The sequence below is a fragment of the Phalacrocorax aristotelis genome, chromosome 4, assembly GCF_949628215.1.
Source record: "Phalacrocorax aristotelis chromosome 4, bGulAri2.1, whole genome shotgun sequence".
Lineage (NCBI taxonomy): Eukaryota > Metazoa > Chordata > Aves > Suliformes > Phalacrocoracidae > Phalacrocorax > Phalacrocorax aristotelis.
This window is the reverse complement of record NC_134279.1, coordinates 63519483-63535666: the sequence shown is the minus strand read 5'-3', so window position 1 is coordinate 63535666 and position 16184 is coordinate 63519483. Positions and strand designations below refer to the sequence as shown.

Sequence of the window (16184 nt, the reverse complement as noted above, 5' to 3'; positions counted from 1 at the left end):
CTTCATATATGCATGTAAGCACAGAGCTGACAGGTAACTTGATGTAAATCAGAACAGATACTCAAGGCATTGGTAGACAACTGGGCTTTTTATTTCCCCATGCTGTCTATGAATTGAGAAGTGAGTTCTCCTCACTGGTTTGATTTAGCATATGTGATTTTTTTGGGTTTCTCTACAGTTGGTTAAAGAACTTTTATCTCTGATCTTCTATTACTATTCTTATTTAAACTTCATTTTATGCAGAAATGCTCACAGATAAGTCAAAAGAGGTTGCAGAGAGATGAGTTTGGGTGCATTTTTATACCTATTGTGTTGTTTTTTCCAGCAATGTAACTGATGACACCTGTCTTCATTTCCTCACACCTACATCACTCACCTGCAGAGCTTACAGCAGTGAAAAAGGTACAACCTGATGTTTCAGACTCTTGAAACTTTGTTTTACAGAGGTATGGCCATCTTCAGAGCTGAAAATGGGTATTAATGCTCATCTTTGGAGGTCAGTGATCAGATTTTCCATGTTACCTCCTTGAACCCTCTTAGCTTATTTATTATTCTGGGGTTCTCAAAATTAGTATTTTTAAATCAGTTTATTGAGTGATAATTTGATTACACGGTCCTGTTACTGATGCACATCGGAATAGATTTTCCCAGAAGGACTAAGTGGATTAAAGTTCCTTGCATTTACATCGACCAACGAGATGTACGTAGTGCAACGCAGCTACTCTACTTAAATGAGGGCTGTGCTGGCTCCTGGTACTGAGCCTGAATTAATGCCTCACCATGCTGAGCACACAGGTAAAATATTCAAGAGTGCAGTAAAACTTCACCTGACTACAGGACTGCTACTATTCCTCAGGAAACACACAGAAAGGAGCCTTGGGGTTGAATTTGCTGTTCACACCCTCTGGATGTGATACCTCAGGCCTGAAAAAGCAGCTTTTTTAACTGTCTCTCAAGCTTTAATGATATGAATCCTGCTACATCATACAAATACAAAGCCACATAAACCACAGCTAAAGATGTTTTTATGCTAATCTGTCTGCACCAAACTGGGTTTGAAGCCCTTTCGCTGCCACCTCTAGCTGAGAAGCAGTTCAAGAAGATGCTGCCTTGTAGCTACTGATTGCAGGAGCTCAGCTGAGGTGCAACAGCTGACTGTAAGAGAAAGCTTAGTCCTTTCCAAGACAAAGCCAGACAGGTTAATTAAGCCTTTAGTAACGATGATGTAAGATATTATTTAACTCGTTATTGAGACAGACCTCATTGCTGGTTACAGTCCAGCTGGCCTGGCAGGTGGCAGCTAGCGAGTGACAGCAGCTACCAACACCTTTGTAAGGCTGCTGTCAGGAACCGGCCCCTGCCAGGTGAGCGGTTGGACGCGCACCCAGGGCTGAAGCCATCTCGCAGGCTGCGGGGAGGAGGACGCTTTTCTCCGCACGCCCTGCAGAAGCGAAGGGCAGAGGGAGCCGGCTGGGCACCTTTGGGTGCCTCCGACCCCGGCGTGGCCAGCTGCTGGCACGTGGGCTGCCCGGCCGAAGGCCAAGACCCGCACGTAGGCTTCCCTTACACTTATTTCCGAGTTCCTTTCCAGCAGTGACACAACATAAACGCTTATTTAGGAAACAGAAGCGGGGCGTGAGGTGTTTGCCGGAGCCTTAGTTGACCGTTATCCAGCCCAAGACGGCCACGGCCCGCAGACCCGAGGAAGCCTGCCAGGTGCCCGGGGAGAGGCGCCAGCTGAAGGCACCACCGGGGCCGTCTCGGCAGCGTGGGGCCGCCTGGGCCAAGCTCCGAGGGGGCGGCGGGGTCCGCGCCACGCCGTGCGGCACGCTGTCCCTCTCGAGTCACCGTCGGCGGTGAGGAACTCTTCTGTGAGGCACCGCTTTCCTTCCGGACGCCGCGGCGGAGGACCGCCGCCGCTGCCGCAGTTGCCCGGTAACGCCGGTTAGGGAGGCGGGGTGCCGCGGCGAAAGCGGTCCGGTGCGGCCGCCCTCCAGCGGCCAGGGGCGCCGCGCCGCGATGCTGGACCCGGACAGCGGGCTCTCCCTCACCATAGCGCGGATCGTGCAGCGGCTGAAGGGCTCCAGCCTCCACTCCCAGCTGGAGCGACAGGCCCGGGTGAGCCCCGACCTGCCGCTGTGCCCGCAGGCCCGCCTCCCGCTCCCCCTCACCGGGGCTTTGTTCCCGGCCGCCGCCCCCGGCCCGGCCCGTGGGGCCTCCGCCGGGGCAGGGGCCCGGGGCCTCCCTTCCCTCCCTCTCTCCGTCCCTCCCTCCCTCTTCCACGGGGCCCGAAAGCGGGCCGGTTGGTTTCTAGAGCTGTATTTAGAGTTTCACCCCCTGGGACTGAAGGGTTTCGCAGTGAATGTGAAGACCGTCCTCTTGAAACCTCACTGCTTCAAATCGTTCCTGAAACGAAACGCTTTGTCTTCTGACCTCTAATTTGGAAAGCTTTAAGTATCCCCCACTCGTTCCTCCTCCAGAGTGCCCCCGAGAAAATGAGAATTTGCTGAAAGGAAGCGAAAATACATAAGAAACCCACATGAAAGTACATTCTTGCAGCTGCGAAAACAGCTGCTTTTTTATATTTAGTAACTTACCTGAGCTTGAAACCAGGTTTTCATATTTCAGCTGAACTTCATCTAGGATATTTCAGATTAAAATTGTGACAATGGTCATGACCATAATAACATAGTAGTGGTGCTATAACAATTATTGTGCGTTACCAAAATATGTTGGGTTGGGTTTTATAAAATCTTGGGGTTTGGTTTTTGGTTTGGCTTGATTTTGGTTTGGTTTGGTGTCTGTCCCCGACTGTCTGTCCCTGCTCCCCACCCCCGGCCCCCCAAACACTACTTAAAATTGTACAGGCTTTTTTAGGGTAGAATGTCCGTTGTCTGCCTTAGTTTTGTTAGGTTTTTGAATGAAACGTCGTTTTCTTCTCTGAATGTCCCCACAGCTTTCCATAGAAAGTGACATCACTGTGTTCTCATTGTGGTTTTTTGTTGTTTTTAAATTTGCTGATTTGGTCTCTAAGTGCTTTTTTAAATGTCTGCTTTGCTCCTCTTAACTAGCTGCTCTTTAGATATGATTAAGCAAATGTGCATGACTTGAAGGGGGCTGGAATTTTAAAAGAGTTACAGACATTGGGTTCAGCTAAGTGTTGGGGAATTCAGTATCCCAAATTAACAACTCTGTTACTGATTATAATAAAACCTGTCTGTACTCACTTCTGCATTTGTTCTTTTGTGTCTGTCTCCCGTGAGGCCTGATTTCACAGTCATTTGATACTTCGCATGTTTGTTTTGGGACACGAGGAAGCTGGGTGTTGTCAGGACTTGGGGTGTTTAAATGCTGCTGGTGGATGACTATTTTGTACAGCCATTTTGTATAGGTGGACACTCTGAGGACCTTAGCACTACCCTTCCATTGCAGTGTTTGATGTCTGAAAGGGCAGTTAAATGCCTAAATCCCCCCCGACCCTGTAGCACGTCAATTTACTCTATACAAGCAGAACCTCTGCATAACTAAAGCATAAAGATGACCTGTAAAATAAATACAGTGTAATGACCACAGCCAAATCTGTTGTCATAGCTTTGCAGAACAGTGTTTTACAAATTTCTTGGAGAAGAAAAAACCATGTGTATATATAGGTCGGAAGATTATTCTAGTCATATGAAGTACTAAGGGGAAAGAAAATAAACAGGGTAACAAATATGCAGATTGATTCTTGGAGTAGATGTTTGAAGAGTTTGTAATAGAAGATTAAATCAGAGCTATAGTTCAGTGTAGTGATCTGAAGGACTGGAAAGCTTTTTAGGTACATCAGCTAGAGGAATTCTCAGTGTAAAGAGTCATCTTTTGGAGCTTGTAGTTTAAATTAATAGGGCCAAATGTATGCCGTTTGTTAGGGATCTGTATGTTCTCCTTGATCTTGAATTTTTTTTTTTATTGACCATGCATTTATGTTCTGTCATGTACAGTATAGCCTTTGTTTATTTATAACGCTTGTATAGTCATATTATTGCTATAGTATGCAGTTGGAAAGGCCTTGTCAGTGAGTTCTTTATCTTTGCTTCATCCCTTAGTGACTGTACAGAATTCTGAAGGTTTCTGAATTTTGCTATTCTCTGTATTAAATTAATGCTTGGTTTCCCTCCTATTACATGGGTTATTTCTGTAGTTGTGTTGTCAAATGTGAAGTCTTTGCTATTGCTATGCATCACACTAGAACTCCAGTTTATTGATAGGACATGGTGGGTTTTTTGTCTGCTGGTTAACAGTCAGTTTCTGAACAATGCTTATTCTGCACTGGTTCCAATATTGATCTATAGGTGGTCCATTTTTCTATTATTTTTAAGCTGTTTTTTGGGAAGCATACTGTATTTTGAGAAATCTGTTGAGGCACTGTATCAGAATAAAACTTACTTATTGTTTTGGATATTTATACTGTGGTTATATTTTACCTTTACAAAGATTGCTGTTTATCTCTCAGTGTAGAAACTGACATTGCTGATACTCCTTCCTCAAAAATATTTACCGTCTCTGAGAAAACAGGAGTCAGAATGTAAAGTCGGAATAGATTGTGAAGTCCATTATAATATTGCCTGAAATTTTTGAGAGGTCATGTAGTTTCACAAACAGTATTTTAACAAAAACTCTGTTCTGTAAATTCATTTCCTCTTTGAATGTCTAGGAAGGAGAACTCAAAAATGAACAGTTTGTTTCATGAGTTAATAGAATTTTGGGGAAAATGCAATATCCTGACATTATTTGCGAGAGTTGACAGAGTAGCCCTGTGGTTATGAACTGATCACACCAGCGCTATGCTTGGCTGTCACTGAGAGCCCAAGCTAGCGTCAAGGACTGCAGTACACAACCTCTTTGAAATAAGTTTGGCACGGGCACCCAGTGATTTGCTGTCACAGCTTTAGCTCTGGGGATACCAAGATTATCACATTTTTGTCCCGAGGACTGAAATAGAAGTAGGGTCATATGCTTGTTAGTGAGGATTTGGAACATAAACGTTATGTTGATTTTGTAGGTTGAGTTTTGGTATGTTGATAATGTGCCTGCAGTTAATACAAAGAGATTAATGCAGGAAAGGGTATAAATGTGCCTGTCTTTTGCTTTGGAATGTCTTCTGAGCATATTTTGTAGTGTGTTTGAAAGGAAAGAGTAACTGTTACAAAGAGCCAAAATATTAGATTGTAGCTTTTCAACAGGTAGAATTGCAGCTGGGGTTATTGGGTATGGGAGGAGAAATCTGATCTCAGTTTCTCAGGCACACCATTCACTGTGTGGGCTTGTAACCAAATTTGTTTGCTTTTGCCTTAATTGTTCCTTTCCCATTCTGAAATGTAAATGTTTTTAAGGTAAACATTAGTGGTGGTTAGAAAAACTGAGACATGGACATCTTCAATCACAAAATGCAGTTTGAAAAAACTATTTTTTGTGAAATTTTGCTAAAATTCTGTTTTAGGGAAAATCTTTGTCAGTGAACTGACAATAAAAATGGAACAGTTCAGAGACATGAAAAAAGTGTTACCTTTTTAACACATTTTCATCTGCAGACAATTCAGAAACTTTGTTTTTCATCATGTTTGAAGGAAGCCAGGCTTTAGTAATTCATTAAGATGAATCAATCTTAAGTTTTGTTGTCCAGAAACCTCTAATAGCAATCAGTCTGACTCTGAGTTGCCTGGATCCTCTAGTGGCCAGGGGCAAATAACAAGTAAAGTTTTTTTTAAAAAAAGGGGGGAAGGAGGGGCCAAACAAAAGCTTCAGTAGTTTATTCCTAAAGGTCTTTTCTGAGAATGGGGGGTGAAAATAAAATGAAAGATAAAGGTTCTAGATTATGTTTTAAATTGAACAACACAGACTCACAATACAAAGAATTCCTCTGGGCATTTTCTGTGTGGATGATGTCAGATTTGGTTTTTGTAGGTATGTCTGTAGTGGGACAACTTGAAGGAGAACTTGTAGAAAAACGGGATAATGGCAGTCAAAGTAGGCTAAAAGTGGTAACCTGAATGTAAGAATCAGCCCTGACACCCCACCCTACACTGACAATTGAATATTAAGTTTGGGAGTGAGAAAACATTTTAGGAGGTACCTGAAGGCATTATCAAGGTTTGGAGAGGATATATGCTAGGAAATGTCATGATCGGACTTATTGTCTGGAGGAGAGGTTTCTGCCATCACTCTTTGAACAGGCCTGTGACTAATTCCACAAAGATTTAAAGAAAATATTAATTAAAGTGAGAAGTAAGAGTCTTCCCAAGACTTCACATGGGGCTAAGAAGAAGAGCTTGCCTTGGGAGCACTAGGAATGTTGCAGCTGGGGTATTGCCCAACTGTGTGCTTCTAAAGGGAGTACAGATAAATTATTTAAAGATGTTTATGTGGAGTGGATGGTCTGAGGATATTATTTTCATGACATTTTTCTCTGACGCTTAAAAGAAGAAATTGATACTGATCCCTGCTTAAGTAAAAGATGAAATTAAGGAGAATGTTTCTGTGAAATGTAGCATTTATTTAATAAAACTTAGCAAATAAATGTAGACTCATGAGTCATCGTAGATAATTAATGACTCCTTTTCATGCATTGTATTTAACAAAGGGCCCTGATATCAATCCCCTCCTGATAGAGCTTGTACTTTGGTTTAAATGGTTCAGTAGTAACATTTGCAGTGCAGTGAATTTTTAAATTGAATGCGGTTGTGACTACGTTGAACAGATTATGGAGTTCGGAAGCACTGCAAGCTTGATGCACAGTTCTGGTTTTTTGTTTTTTTTTTAGTAATGCAGATTGTGTGTTTTGCCTCGTGTGTATTTTATTTACAGGACTTAATTTTATATTCAAATAAAACCTAGACAATTAATTAAAACATCAAAATTATATTATTAAAAAATATATCTTGCATATGTTGAGGAAGAACATAACATTTGAAGCTATTCATTCCTGTATGAGGCTAATTGAAGCTCTCTGTTTCAACTGCTAGGTTATTTTTACTTGCGTAAGAAAGTTCACAATACTTTTTCCCTTTGTGTAATTGCTGTAGAAATGTATGAGCGTTGGAAAACTGTCAATGTAATCAGGGTTTCATACTTACTGAAATGTGTTTAGTTATGCTCAGAGTGATTCCTCTCCCTGTTACAGAAACGTATAAACCAAAACCAAAATCGCTCCCTTAAATCTGTAGGATTTTAAGTGTTTAGGGAGTGTTCACATTGAAATTGTTGTGGTTGTACTTGAAGTGGTTTTTAACAAGTTGGCTTGATACTGATAAAATCTAGTTATTACAGAAAGGAGTATGTGAGAAAAGGTGAATATTAGCTATCATTAAATTTATTTCTGCTAAAGTTGGACTATATTTGGGGTAGTGTGCTTTATTGTAATTTGGGAAATAACAGCAATAAAAGCTAAAAACATTGTGCACTTGTGCAAAATCATAATGAACAGCAATAAATGCTCTGGCAGTATACATACTTGTCTAAAACAGAAAGGCTCTGAAGAGAAGTTATAGTGGATACCTTGTAAAAATATTTAGATGGTGTAAAGTTATTTGCAGAACCGTTTGCAGCAGGATAAAAATACGCATTCACCTGATGCAGTTCCACATTTCAGTACAGTTGGATCACTTCTCTGCAGTGTTTATTCTTGTTGAGAAAAGAAATAGTTTAACACTGGAGTTATGCTGGAACACTTTGTTCTGTCAAGCCTCCTGTTTGTGGTATGTTGCCTGTCTTCTAGGTAGGTATTTTCCCATACTTCTTTGAGTGCTGTGCCTTGATGGCTCATCTGCCCTCCAGCATGACCAATGCTGCTCCACTCATGGTGACTGAATGCCATTTCCAGATTTAGATGCAAATTTGCAAATAGATTTGTCTCTTTGTGTTCACTTGCTCTACAAATCAATTCACTACACCCACCAACTTTTTCCAACTAGCTCTGTGCAATCCTTTTGCTTGCTTTCAGCCAGATCAATGTTGAATGTCTGGATTTTCTTCCCTTTTGGCATCCAAGTACAGAAAATGTAATCAATTTAGAGTATCACTCATGATGGTGACTGCCCAGATCTCAGCAGGATACCTTACCAAAACCAAAGGCAAAGAAGATGTGCACAGAACATACAAAAGATTGGTAGTGGTACCTGAGCTGCCTTTCAGAAGGTTTGGCAAAATTTTGAAGGTCCCAAAACTGTCCTTTCTCTTCTGTATAGCTGAAGGACAAGAGGGTGTCAACAAATGCTGTAGTGATAGCTTGTTTTATGAAGGAATGTCTAATAGGTGGTTGCTTCTTGATTTGCAAGAAGCTGACCAAGACTGTAGATAAACGTGGACACCCAACACCTGAATCCCAGTGCCCTATCTGTAAGAATATGCACAGTGCCAGTTATACTGTAAGAGAAACTGTTAGGCATTAACTTCTATTAAAAATCATTTGTTATTCCATGCTGAATTACACTGTATTCATCCCTGTCTCCTTTCAGGACTCTGTCTTGGCCTGACTGAGCCTCTGAATAGCATGATTTCTTCCCTTGCCTTCACGGGTTGCTGCATTATATTGCTCACTCTCCTTTACCCTGCTTGTGATAGCCTCCTGATAGTACCAGGTTGTTTTTTTAAAAAGGAAGATACTTGTTCATCGAGATCTATGGATTGAAGTTGGAGAGTCTGTAGTTCTACCGGAGTATATGCTGCATTTTGATCATGCAGGAAATTAATTCAGTTCACCAATACAAATTTCATCAAGGTACATTTTTCCTAATTAACTTTAGCCAGGCATTTTTATCAGAGCAAATCATAGTAATGCTTTTTATATAAATTAAATTTTGTCACCTTGTACAAGAAAAAACCATAGTGGATGAAAATACAAATGATACTTAGGCAGTACTTTGTATCAAGCAGTTTACAACAAACAAACCCTACCAAAATACCTAAATGTGTTTTTGCAACATAGTACAACACAGAAATAAGTTAGACCAGTTAGTCCAAAGGGAAAATACGAGTACGGGGGAGACCTGGTCTAGTATTTTTGGAACATCAGCTCTGCTAAGTCTCCTTGATTCCTCAGTTTAGTGCCCATAAACACCCGTGTAAGTTCCAAAGAGGTACCATTCTGTTAAGTTAGAGCAAAGCAATTCTGAAGGGATTTCCTTTCACTTACCAAAGTAAGTATTTTCTCTGGTTATATTACACAGAGCTAGGGTATGTTGTTCTGTGTTAGAACTGGCTGCAGCTGCTGGCTGGGCCATCTGCCAGATTCTCACCTTTCAGGTATCTAATTTCTGATTTGAAAACTGATAAGCAACCCAGTATGCAATGAGTCCGCAGCAGTTTCTGTGGCTCTGTAGATCTGCATAGCACTGTAGGAATCTATCAATCATAATCCAGAAGTAAGCAAAAGGAAAAACGGAAATGGGAGAGGCTTTGGCAATTGCATCCTGAAATGACAAGAGTGGGGACAGGAACGCATCCATAATTTGGGGGAGAATTTTTGTATTTCTTACATGAAAACTTGTCTCAGTGTAGAGCATTTTGCAGCCAAGAGAAGGAAAAGGACTCAGGAAACAGGCTAAAAATAAAAGTTCTGTTAAAGATTATCATAGGAATATTTGCCGCAGGTGCAACAGGGCTAGGAATAGTGAAATAGAACTTGACTGAATAAACAGGCACGAAGAGCTGGGGGTAACTGGTGGAGATCATGTGCCAACGTAGTCCTTGGAGAAAGTTTTCCCCGAAGTCCTGTCCTGCTGCCTTTTGGACTGCCACCCTGCTGCATACAAGAGAGTCACATGTGTTTTTTGTTCTGCAGCTGGGGAACGGGTTCTATTGGGAACAGCAGCTTACAAGAAAGTCCTCTGTAGTATCTTTTGGGCTGACGGGAAAAATGGAAGGTCATCTGTGTGGACTGAACTCCTTTATCCCCCTAATGCAATATGCTGAATCAATTTCCAGGAAACCACCAAAAAAAGATTATCAGGATGAGTGATCAGGTTCAGACCTTCCTCAGTGAGCCAGAAGCTCACAAATTTTACAAATGTGTGAACAGCAGAGAATTAAAATACTATTCTTGTGATTGCACTTTTCTCACTTTTTGCGCTGTTTGCAGTGTCAAGACAATGAACCCACTTTTTAGTGGATTGTAAAGCTCTTCTTTTTATTGTGATTCATCATCTGTCAATTAATTGTATTTGTTAGAGGTTTTTTTTTTGCGCGTCTAAAAAGGATTTTGAAGCATGCGTACGAGGCCCCACAGGTAAACAGCCAGTGGACTTTGGGATTAAAATTGGCCATATTTAACCCAGAAGACAAAGTTGAACATTTATAAAGTGTGCTCAACAACTTCTGAGGAACAGTAACGCACAATCTGCCCAGTTTGATGCACGTTACTGTATTTAAAATGTATACAGGAGAGGTACAAAACCACTGCCTTGCAGCAGAAAAAAATTAAACTCAGCCTGACGTACATCAGTCCAAAACAGACGTAGGACTCCCCATCAAAGTAGGTTCAGAAGGAATCCTTCATAAGACATTGCTTGAGGCTGTTGTTTAGAGGGATATTTTGCGAGCTGCCCAAGAAGTCCCATGAAAATAATTTTCTCCCTGCCCTTAGTGATGATCCTTTGCTTGCCTTTACCATTGTGCTGAACGGGGTATGTGTCATTTGACATGAGAGTTATGCAACTCACCACACCTTACGGTTTGTGCTTATGATCACCTTTCTTTCTCAGAAAGCATGCTTACAGTCCCTTTGTATTGCAGCTGGTAAACCAAATACAAAAGCCATCCTTAGCTGTAATGGCAAGGTGACTTAAGAGCAGAAGTGCTGATTCTCTGCATTACTCACCGTTCCCCCTTCCAACTAGGGAAAATGGAAAGATTTCCTTAGAATTCCGCATCATGAATTCATCTCGAGCAACTTTTCCAGCAAGGTGTGCAGCACAGCAAATACTGTGTTCTGTAGGTGAACTGTAAGACAAACGATAGGATTGTGGAGCTTGTTAGTTGGGTGTGATGGACCTAAATTAGCATGCCATGCTGTCAACAGTGCGGTTAGGGTTGGCAAACTGCACAAGCTGGTGAAAGTTAGTTTTTAATAGCAGCAAAACTTACTGCAATATGCCTACAGCATATTGCTGAGTAGCTTTTGGTAAGAGATATCTCACATTTCTAGGTAGGTGATGTGTCCATATGCTTCTAACATATGCCTTGAGCTGTCATGGCAGTGGAGTAAGTTGCACACAGATCTCCCAGTGTTATTTTTGAGTTAGCAGCCAGGGTTGCTATTTTCTAAACCTCTAGCTCTGTCCTCTGGTGTTAATCAGCTATTGCCACACTCAGTATTTTAGGAAAATAAGTATTAGAAGTAACTTCACAGGAACTCTTGGATTTCTGATCGTTGTCCTTTTGGACCTTTGTGGTCTATTTGTTTTCTACTCTTGTTCTGACTATGGAAGAAGGAGATGCTATAGCAGCTGCTCCTTCTGTTGCTGAAAAATCTGCAGCAACATCTGCTTGGTAGTGTCGTGGTACGGTTGTAAAACTGGTTGGTGCCTAATAGTCTGTGTTATGTGCATTTCATTACAAGAGTCTTAATAACCTGGTAGTCACAGCTGCAGTGAGGAATGCTTGGTCCACAGTTTTTATTTGAAGTTTGAAGATGGAATTTCATATCTGAAAGAGGTGAACTGTGGGAGGTTAAGTGAGAAGTTATGGAACATATTCAGTTTGATTCTTTCATGTAAAATATAGTGAGTGGCTTCTGGTTATTTACTTGTGTGCCTTATGACCAATCTTTTAATGTGTAGAGTCCAGCATTTGTGCTAAGTGTGTAGGGTACTTGCTCAGAATATTAAGCATATATGTCACTGGATACTCCCTCTTCCTCCTCTCTCCTTCCCCACGTAGAGCTTTTAGCGCTGATATAAAAGCAAAGACATCGAGTCAGGAAAAAGTTGATTTTTTTTTTTTTTTGGCTGCAATTACCCTCGTCAAGTCAGTAGGAAGCAGTTTGCTTTGTGCGTAACCTTAAGCATGTATGCTTCTTTTTCATAACTTAAAATACACAATTTACTTGCTTTTTAGTGCTTGCTTGATGCTTATAAATTTATTAATTTATTTATTTTTTATATTAGGTTAGCCTACACAGACCAGAAATTAAACTGGAATCGCTAAAAGAAGATATTAAGGATTTTCTGAAGACGTCAGGTTTGTAAGACTTCATTGATACATTTGTGGATAGTGTAGATCAATATAAGAATATGTGTGACATACATGTTGAAAATAATAGCTTGTGCAGCTTGCTGTCTAGTTGCTGACAGTAGCCAGAAGCAGATATTCAGTGATTTGAGGTTATTAAATGAGAGAGAGAAAATTAAAAGGGAAAAAAGTTCTTGGATTCCAGCAGCATTTTGAAAAACATACTATGCATGTATTGTGAATAAGTGTGTGAAAAAGTGATTTTGTCATTTTATAAGATACTGGTAATTTTTTTTGAAAGTTCTGAATGATACAGGAGTTCAGTCACTTCTGAAAATGGAAATTAGCATTCATGGAGGTACTCTTGAAAATTTTACCGTTAGCTAAGTCTCCAATTTCCATCGGAAGTTGTAGGCTACGTAACTATAACGTGAAGATTTGATGATAAGTGATATAAGATTTATAATCATTAGGAATGCTGTGCCTATTAATATTTATAGTTGTTTTAATAATACGATGACTTTGAAAAAACAGCATATAATTATTTAACCAAAACTGTGTTGTAATGATTTCATCTGTATATGGAAATAAAGGTTATTCAACCTTTATACAGGTCTCAACTTGCAGTGTTTCCTATCTTAATTAGGTTAAGGTTTCTTCATCTCTTCCTGTCTGTCTGGTGGGTAGACATGAATTGAGGCAGGACAGAAAACTCTCATGACTGTAAAGCAGCCTCTGATTTATGTTCCAGTAGTATTAACTCCTGAAGTTGTTTTCTGGATATTTTTTTATTTTAACAGGTTGGGAAAAGAAGCTTCAGAATGCTGTTTATAGTGAACTCAACGTGTGAGTTTATTTAGTATTTTTATTTAATACGTTCTACTCACATTATTTACTTTTGATTCATTTGTATATATAGATGGAGGATGTGTTACTATTATCTGCAAGATCTGTCATACCAAGGGTGCCTGCTTAATTTCTGCTTTTAAAGTGCCATTATTTCTCTTTCATCTTAGTGAAAATATTGGACTCAAGTACATTTTAAAGATTGAGTGAAACAAATATCACCACGTTTTTTAGTTACTTCAGTAATTTCTTTGTTGTTTTACTTCCAAAGGTACCAACAGTCATCATATAATACTTCTGTAGCTGAGGTAGTTGCTGCAAAGTAATTTTAATTATTTTCAGATGTTTATGACAGCATTGCACATATTTGTTGCATTAATTATTTTTTAAAAATCTTTAAGATATTGGATCTCTAGACTTACCAGATCAGTGCTCATCATCCTTGGGATCTGCTTATAAACCAGCTAAAATTTGTGAAATTCCCTTTTTATAATTGTTTAGCAAACTTTGGGTTAGACTTCTGGGAAGCGTAAGTTACCTTTACATTCTGGCAAGGTGGAAAGGTTAATTTCATAACAGGTATGGCCATAAGTGCAATGGCATAATAAGAAATGTATATGCAGATCTATTTGTGGTAATTTAAATAAGCTTATTAGAGTTACCAGTTTTGAACAATGTGTCTTAGTAGTATGAGCAACTCGATTCAGTAAAATACTTGAATCCTTACTAACAGATATATTTACATCTTCATCGTATCTTTCAATGGAAAAATATTTACCTGTCTTTTGGACTTATGCTTTCTTTGAGGTCATGGAAATAAGCTGGAAACAATAATGAAATTAGCCCTGGAAAATTGAAATTAGCTCAGAATACTGTGATTTCATGAGCATCGTGGAATAGCCAAGAAACAGCATTGCTGAAATCTGTTAGTATTGATCTCATTTTACACATAGGCACAGAGTTGTCCAGAAAAGCTTAGCAGCAAGCATAAGAATGACCTTACCAGTTAAAAATGAGAAGAAATTTGGAGAGGGTTTCCCAAAATCAGATGATAGAATCTGATTGAATATATATTAAAAAAATGAAAATTCAGGCTAACTGTAAGAGGATCTTTGTGTAAATTTTCTTTCCAGAAAGACATTTGAGACAGTTAAAATGGGTGAAGTGTTTGGCAATAACTCATTGGAAATAATCTGCACTACTAGAAGACAAATTTGTGGTTTGTTTTAGGTTTTGGGTTTTTTTAAAAGTTTTATTGCGGCTTTTATATTTTGGCATAATGCAGTTTATGAATGGATACTCAACTTTGCTTAGGTCAACACCACAATGTTCTAATTGCTGTGGACACGATGTGTTCACTATTGATTTTTAAAAGGAAATCCTCAAAAAAAAAAGTTCTCTTTTTAAAAAATATAATATCCTGTATAGTACAAGTTCCAGGGAGTCATAACGATGACGTGATGTGAAGAGGATACACTTCTAAAATACCTGTGTTGTTCATAGGAATGTTTGATTTTATTTTACAAATATGTGAAATTATGAGGAAGTATTATTTGTAATATAAGAAGAACTCATGTTGAAATGTTATTAATACTTACATATCTTTGTGTCTATAGGAAAGGATGAGGAAGAAATACTTCTAAAAATAATGCTTATTTTTAGTTCTTGATCAGCATACACAGTGGTTTTACTAGTGCTGTCATGAAAGAAGTTACATTTAGGTTTACAAATACAGGATTAATTAAGCAAAATAAAAATATGAACATTTAAAATATACTATACTTTCTTTAAGGTTTCCTTCGCCCTGTCATCCTGCAGCACCACCTGAGCATATGAAAGAACCGTTAGCTTATATGAGGAAAGCACAGGTTGGTTGTTACCAATTTTACCATTCACGTCAGATCTTTGATTAGCTATTTGAGATTTATTCTCTATGATGTTATTGTACAATTTCTAGTTTTTTATACCATAGGAAAAATACAAGTTTGTAATTGCATCAAAGTTAATAATAATGTTTTCTATGTGACATTTTACATACGTAGAAAAAATGCTCAAGTAATTCTCCAGCCATGAAGGAAGTAGGATGTAGTGGCAGGTAGGTGAATATTGTAGAATAGAAACAATATGAAATACGTCAAGGAGGAGAATTTGATTTTGTTGGGAAGAAGAAAAAAATGTAGGTAAAGGTCATTTTACTTAAGGTTACAAAAATACTGTTATGAGACGCTGGCAGGCAGTTTGGTAATGAAAGACAACAGGCTGCAGAGACAGCAAGATCTTTGGGAAGAAGAGATTTATTTAGTACTTAGAATTGTGAAAGGAAGATGAAAAGTATAAAGCTAAGGAGCGTAAGGCGTATTGAAGGAGAATAAGAGAAACCAGACAATAAAAGATTAAATGAGGATTTTTGGTATCAGGAAGAAAATATTTTTGCTTCATTAGTTTTATTTTTTCACCAATACATGTCATTTGAAATAAATTTTTAAAATTCACATAAAACCATTAAAAAATGCTTCCAGAATATGATCTAACCAAAATATCTGAGGTAAGGATAAAATTGTGTTTAACTCAGCTGTGCCTGGAAATATAGTGCAGTGTTCTTTTACAAGGTGTTTAACAAATTGTGTTACTTTTTCAGTCATATTGTTGCATATTCCAGTTAAGTCTTATCTTGCTGTCCTGGGTTTCAGTCTTTAGCATTTGGGGACAAAGATTGTATTAAATAAGTTTTCTTCTGTGATGTGAAATGTAATGCCACAATTTACTGCCTGAAAATAATCACTCTTATCAGTTTACTAATGCAAAAACCACAAAGGCGTATCTATGTGTATGTTTGTCTAAACCAGTTTCATTGGTTATTATTTTATAAAGTGTATACAATACTTACAGTAACCAATATTTTAGCTATATGTAGAAAGGACTGTTTTTCTAATAGTTTAGGAATGAGTAGAAGTCCTATCTTTACTGGTTTCAAAATTTCATAGCCCTGTTTCAAAGGGTATTATGCATCCCTATCCTCTGGAGTGGGTTAACCCTGGTAAGCAGCTCAGCCACTCACTGGCTGTCCTGCAGCAGAATGGGGGAGAGAATGAGAAGGGCAAAAGTGAGAAAACTTGTGATAAAGATAGATAAAG

The 16184-nt window shown here is 39.1% G+C and overlaps 1 protein-coding gene across 3 annotated transcripts in view; it reads left to right on the top strand.

The window, feature by feature from the left end:
- The first annotated feature begins 1598 nt into the window (after nucleotides 1-1598).
- Nucleotides 1599-16184, top strand: part of TBC1D19 (TBC1 domain family member 19) — a 52370-nt gene continuing 37784 nt past the window's right edge. Inside the window, exons 1-4 of one of the 3 annotated variants that reach the window (XM_075091737.1) lie at nucleotides 1599-2118; nucleotides 12141-12213; nucleotides 13005-13050; nucleotides 14843-14918. In XM_075091737.1, the coding sequence (XP_074947838.1) occupies nucleotides 2020-2118; nucleotides 12141-12213; nucleotides 13005-13050; nucleotides 14843-14918 (294 nt within the window). In that variant the 5' untranslated portion in view covers nucleotides 1599-2019. The remainder of the gene's footprint in view (nucleotides 2119-12140; nucleotides 12214-13004; nucleotides 13051-14842; nucleotides 14919-16184) is intronic. The other 2 variants (XM_075091739.1, XM_075091738.1) reach the window with 2 other exon arrangements.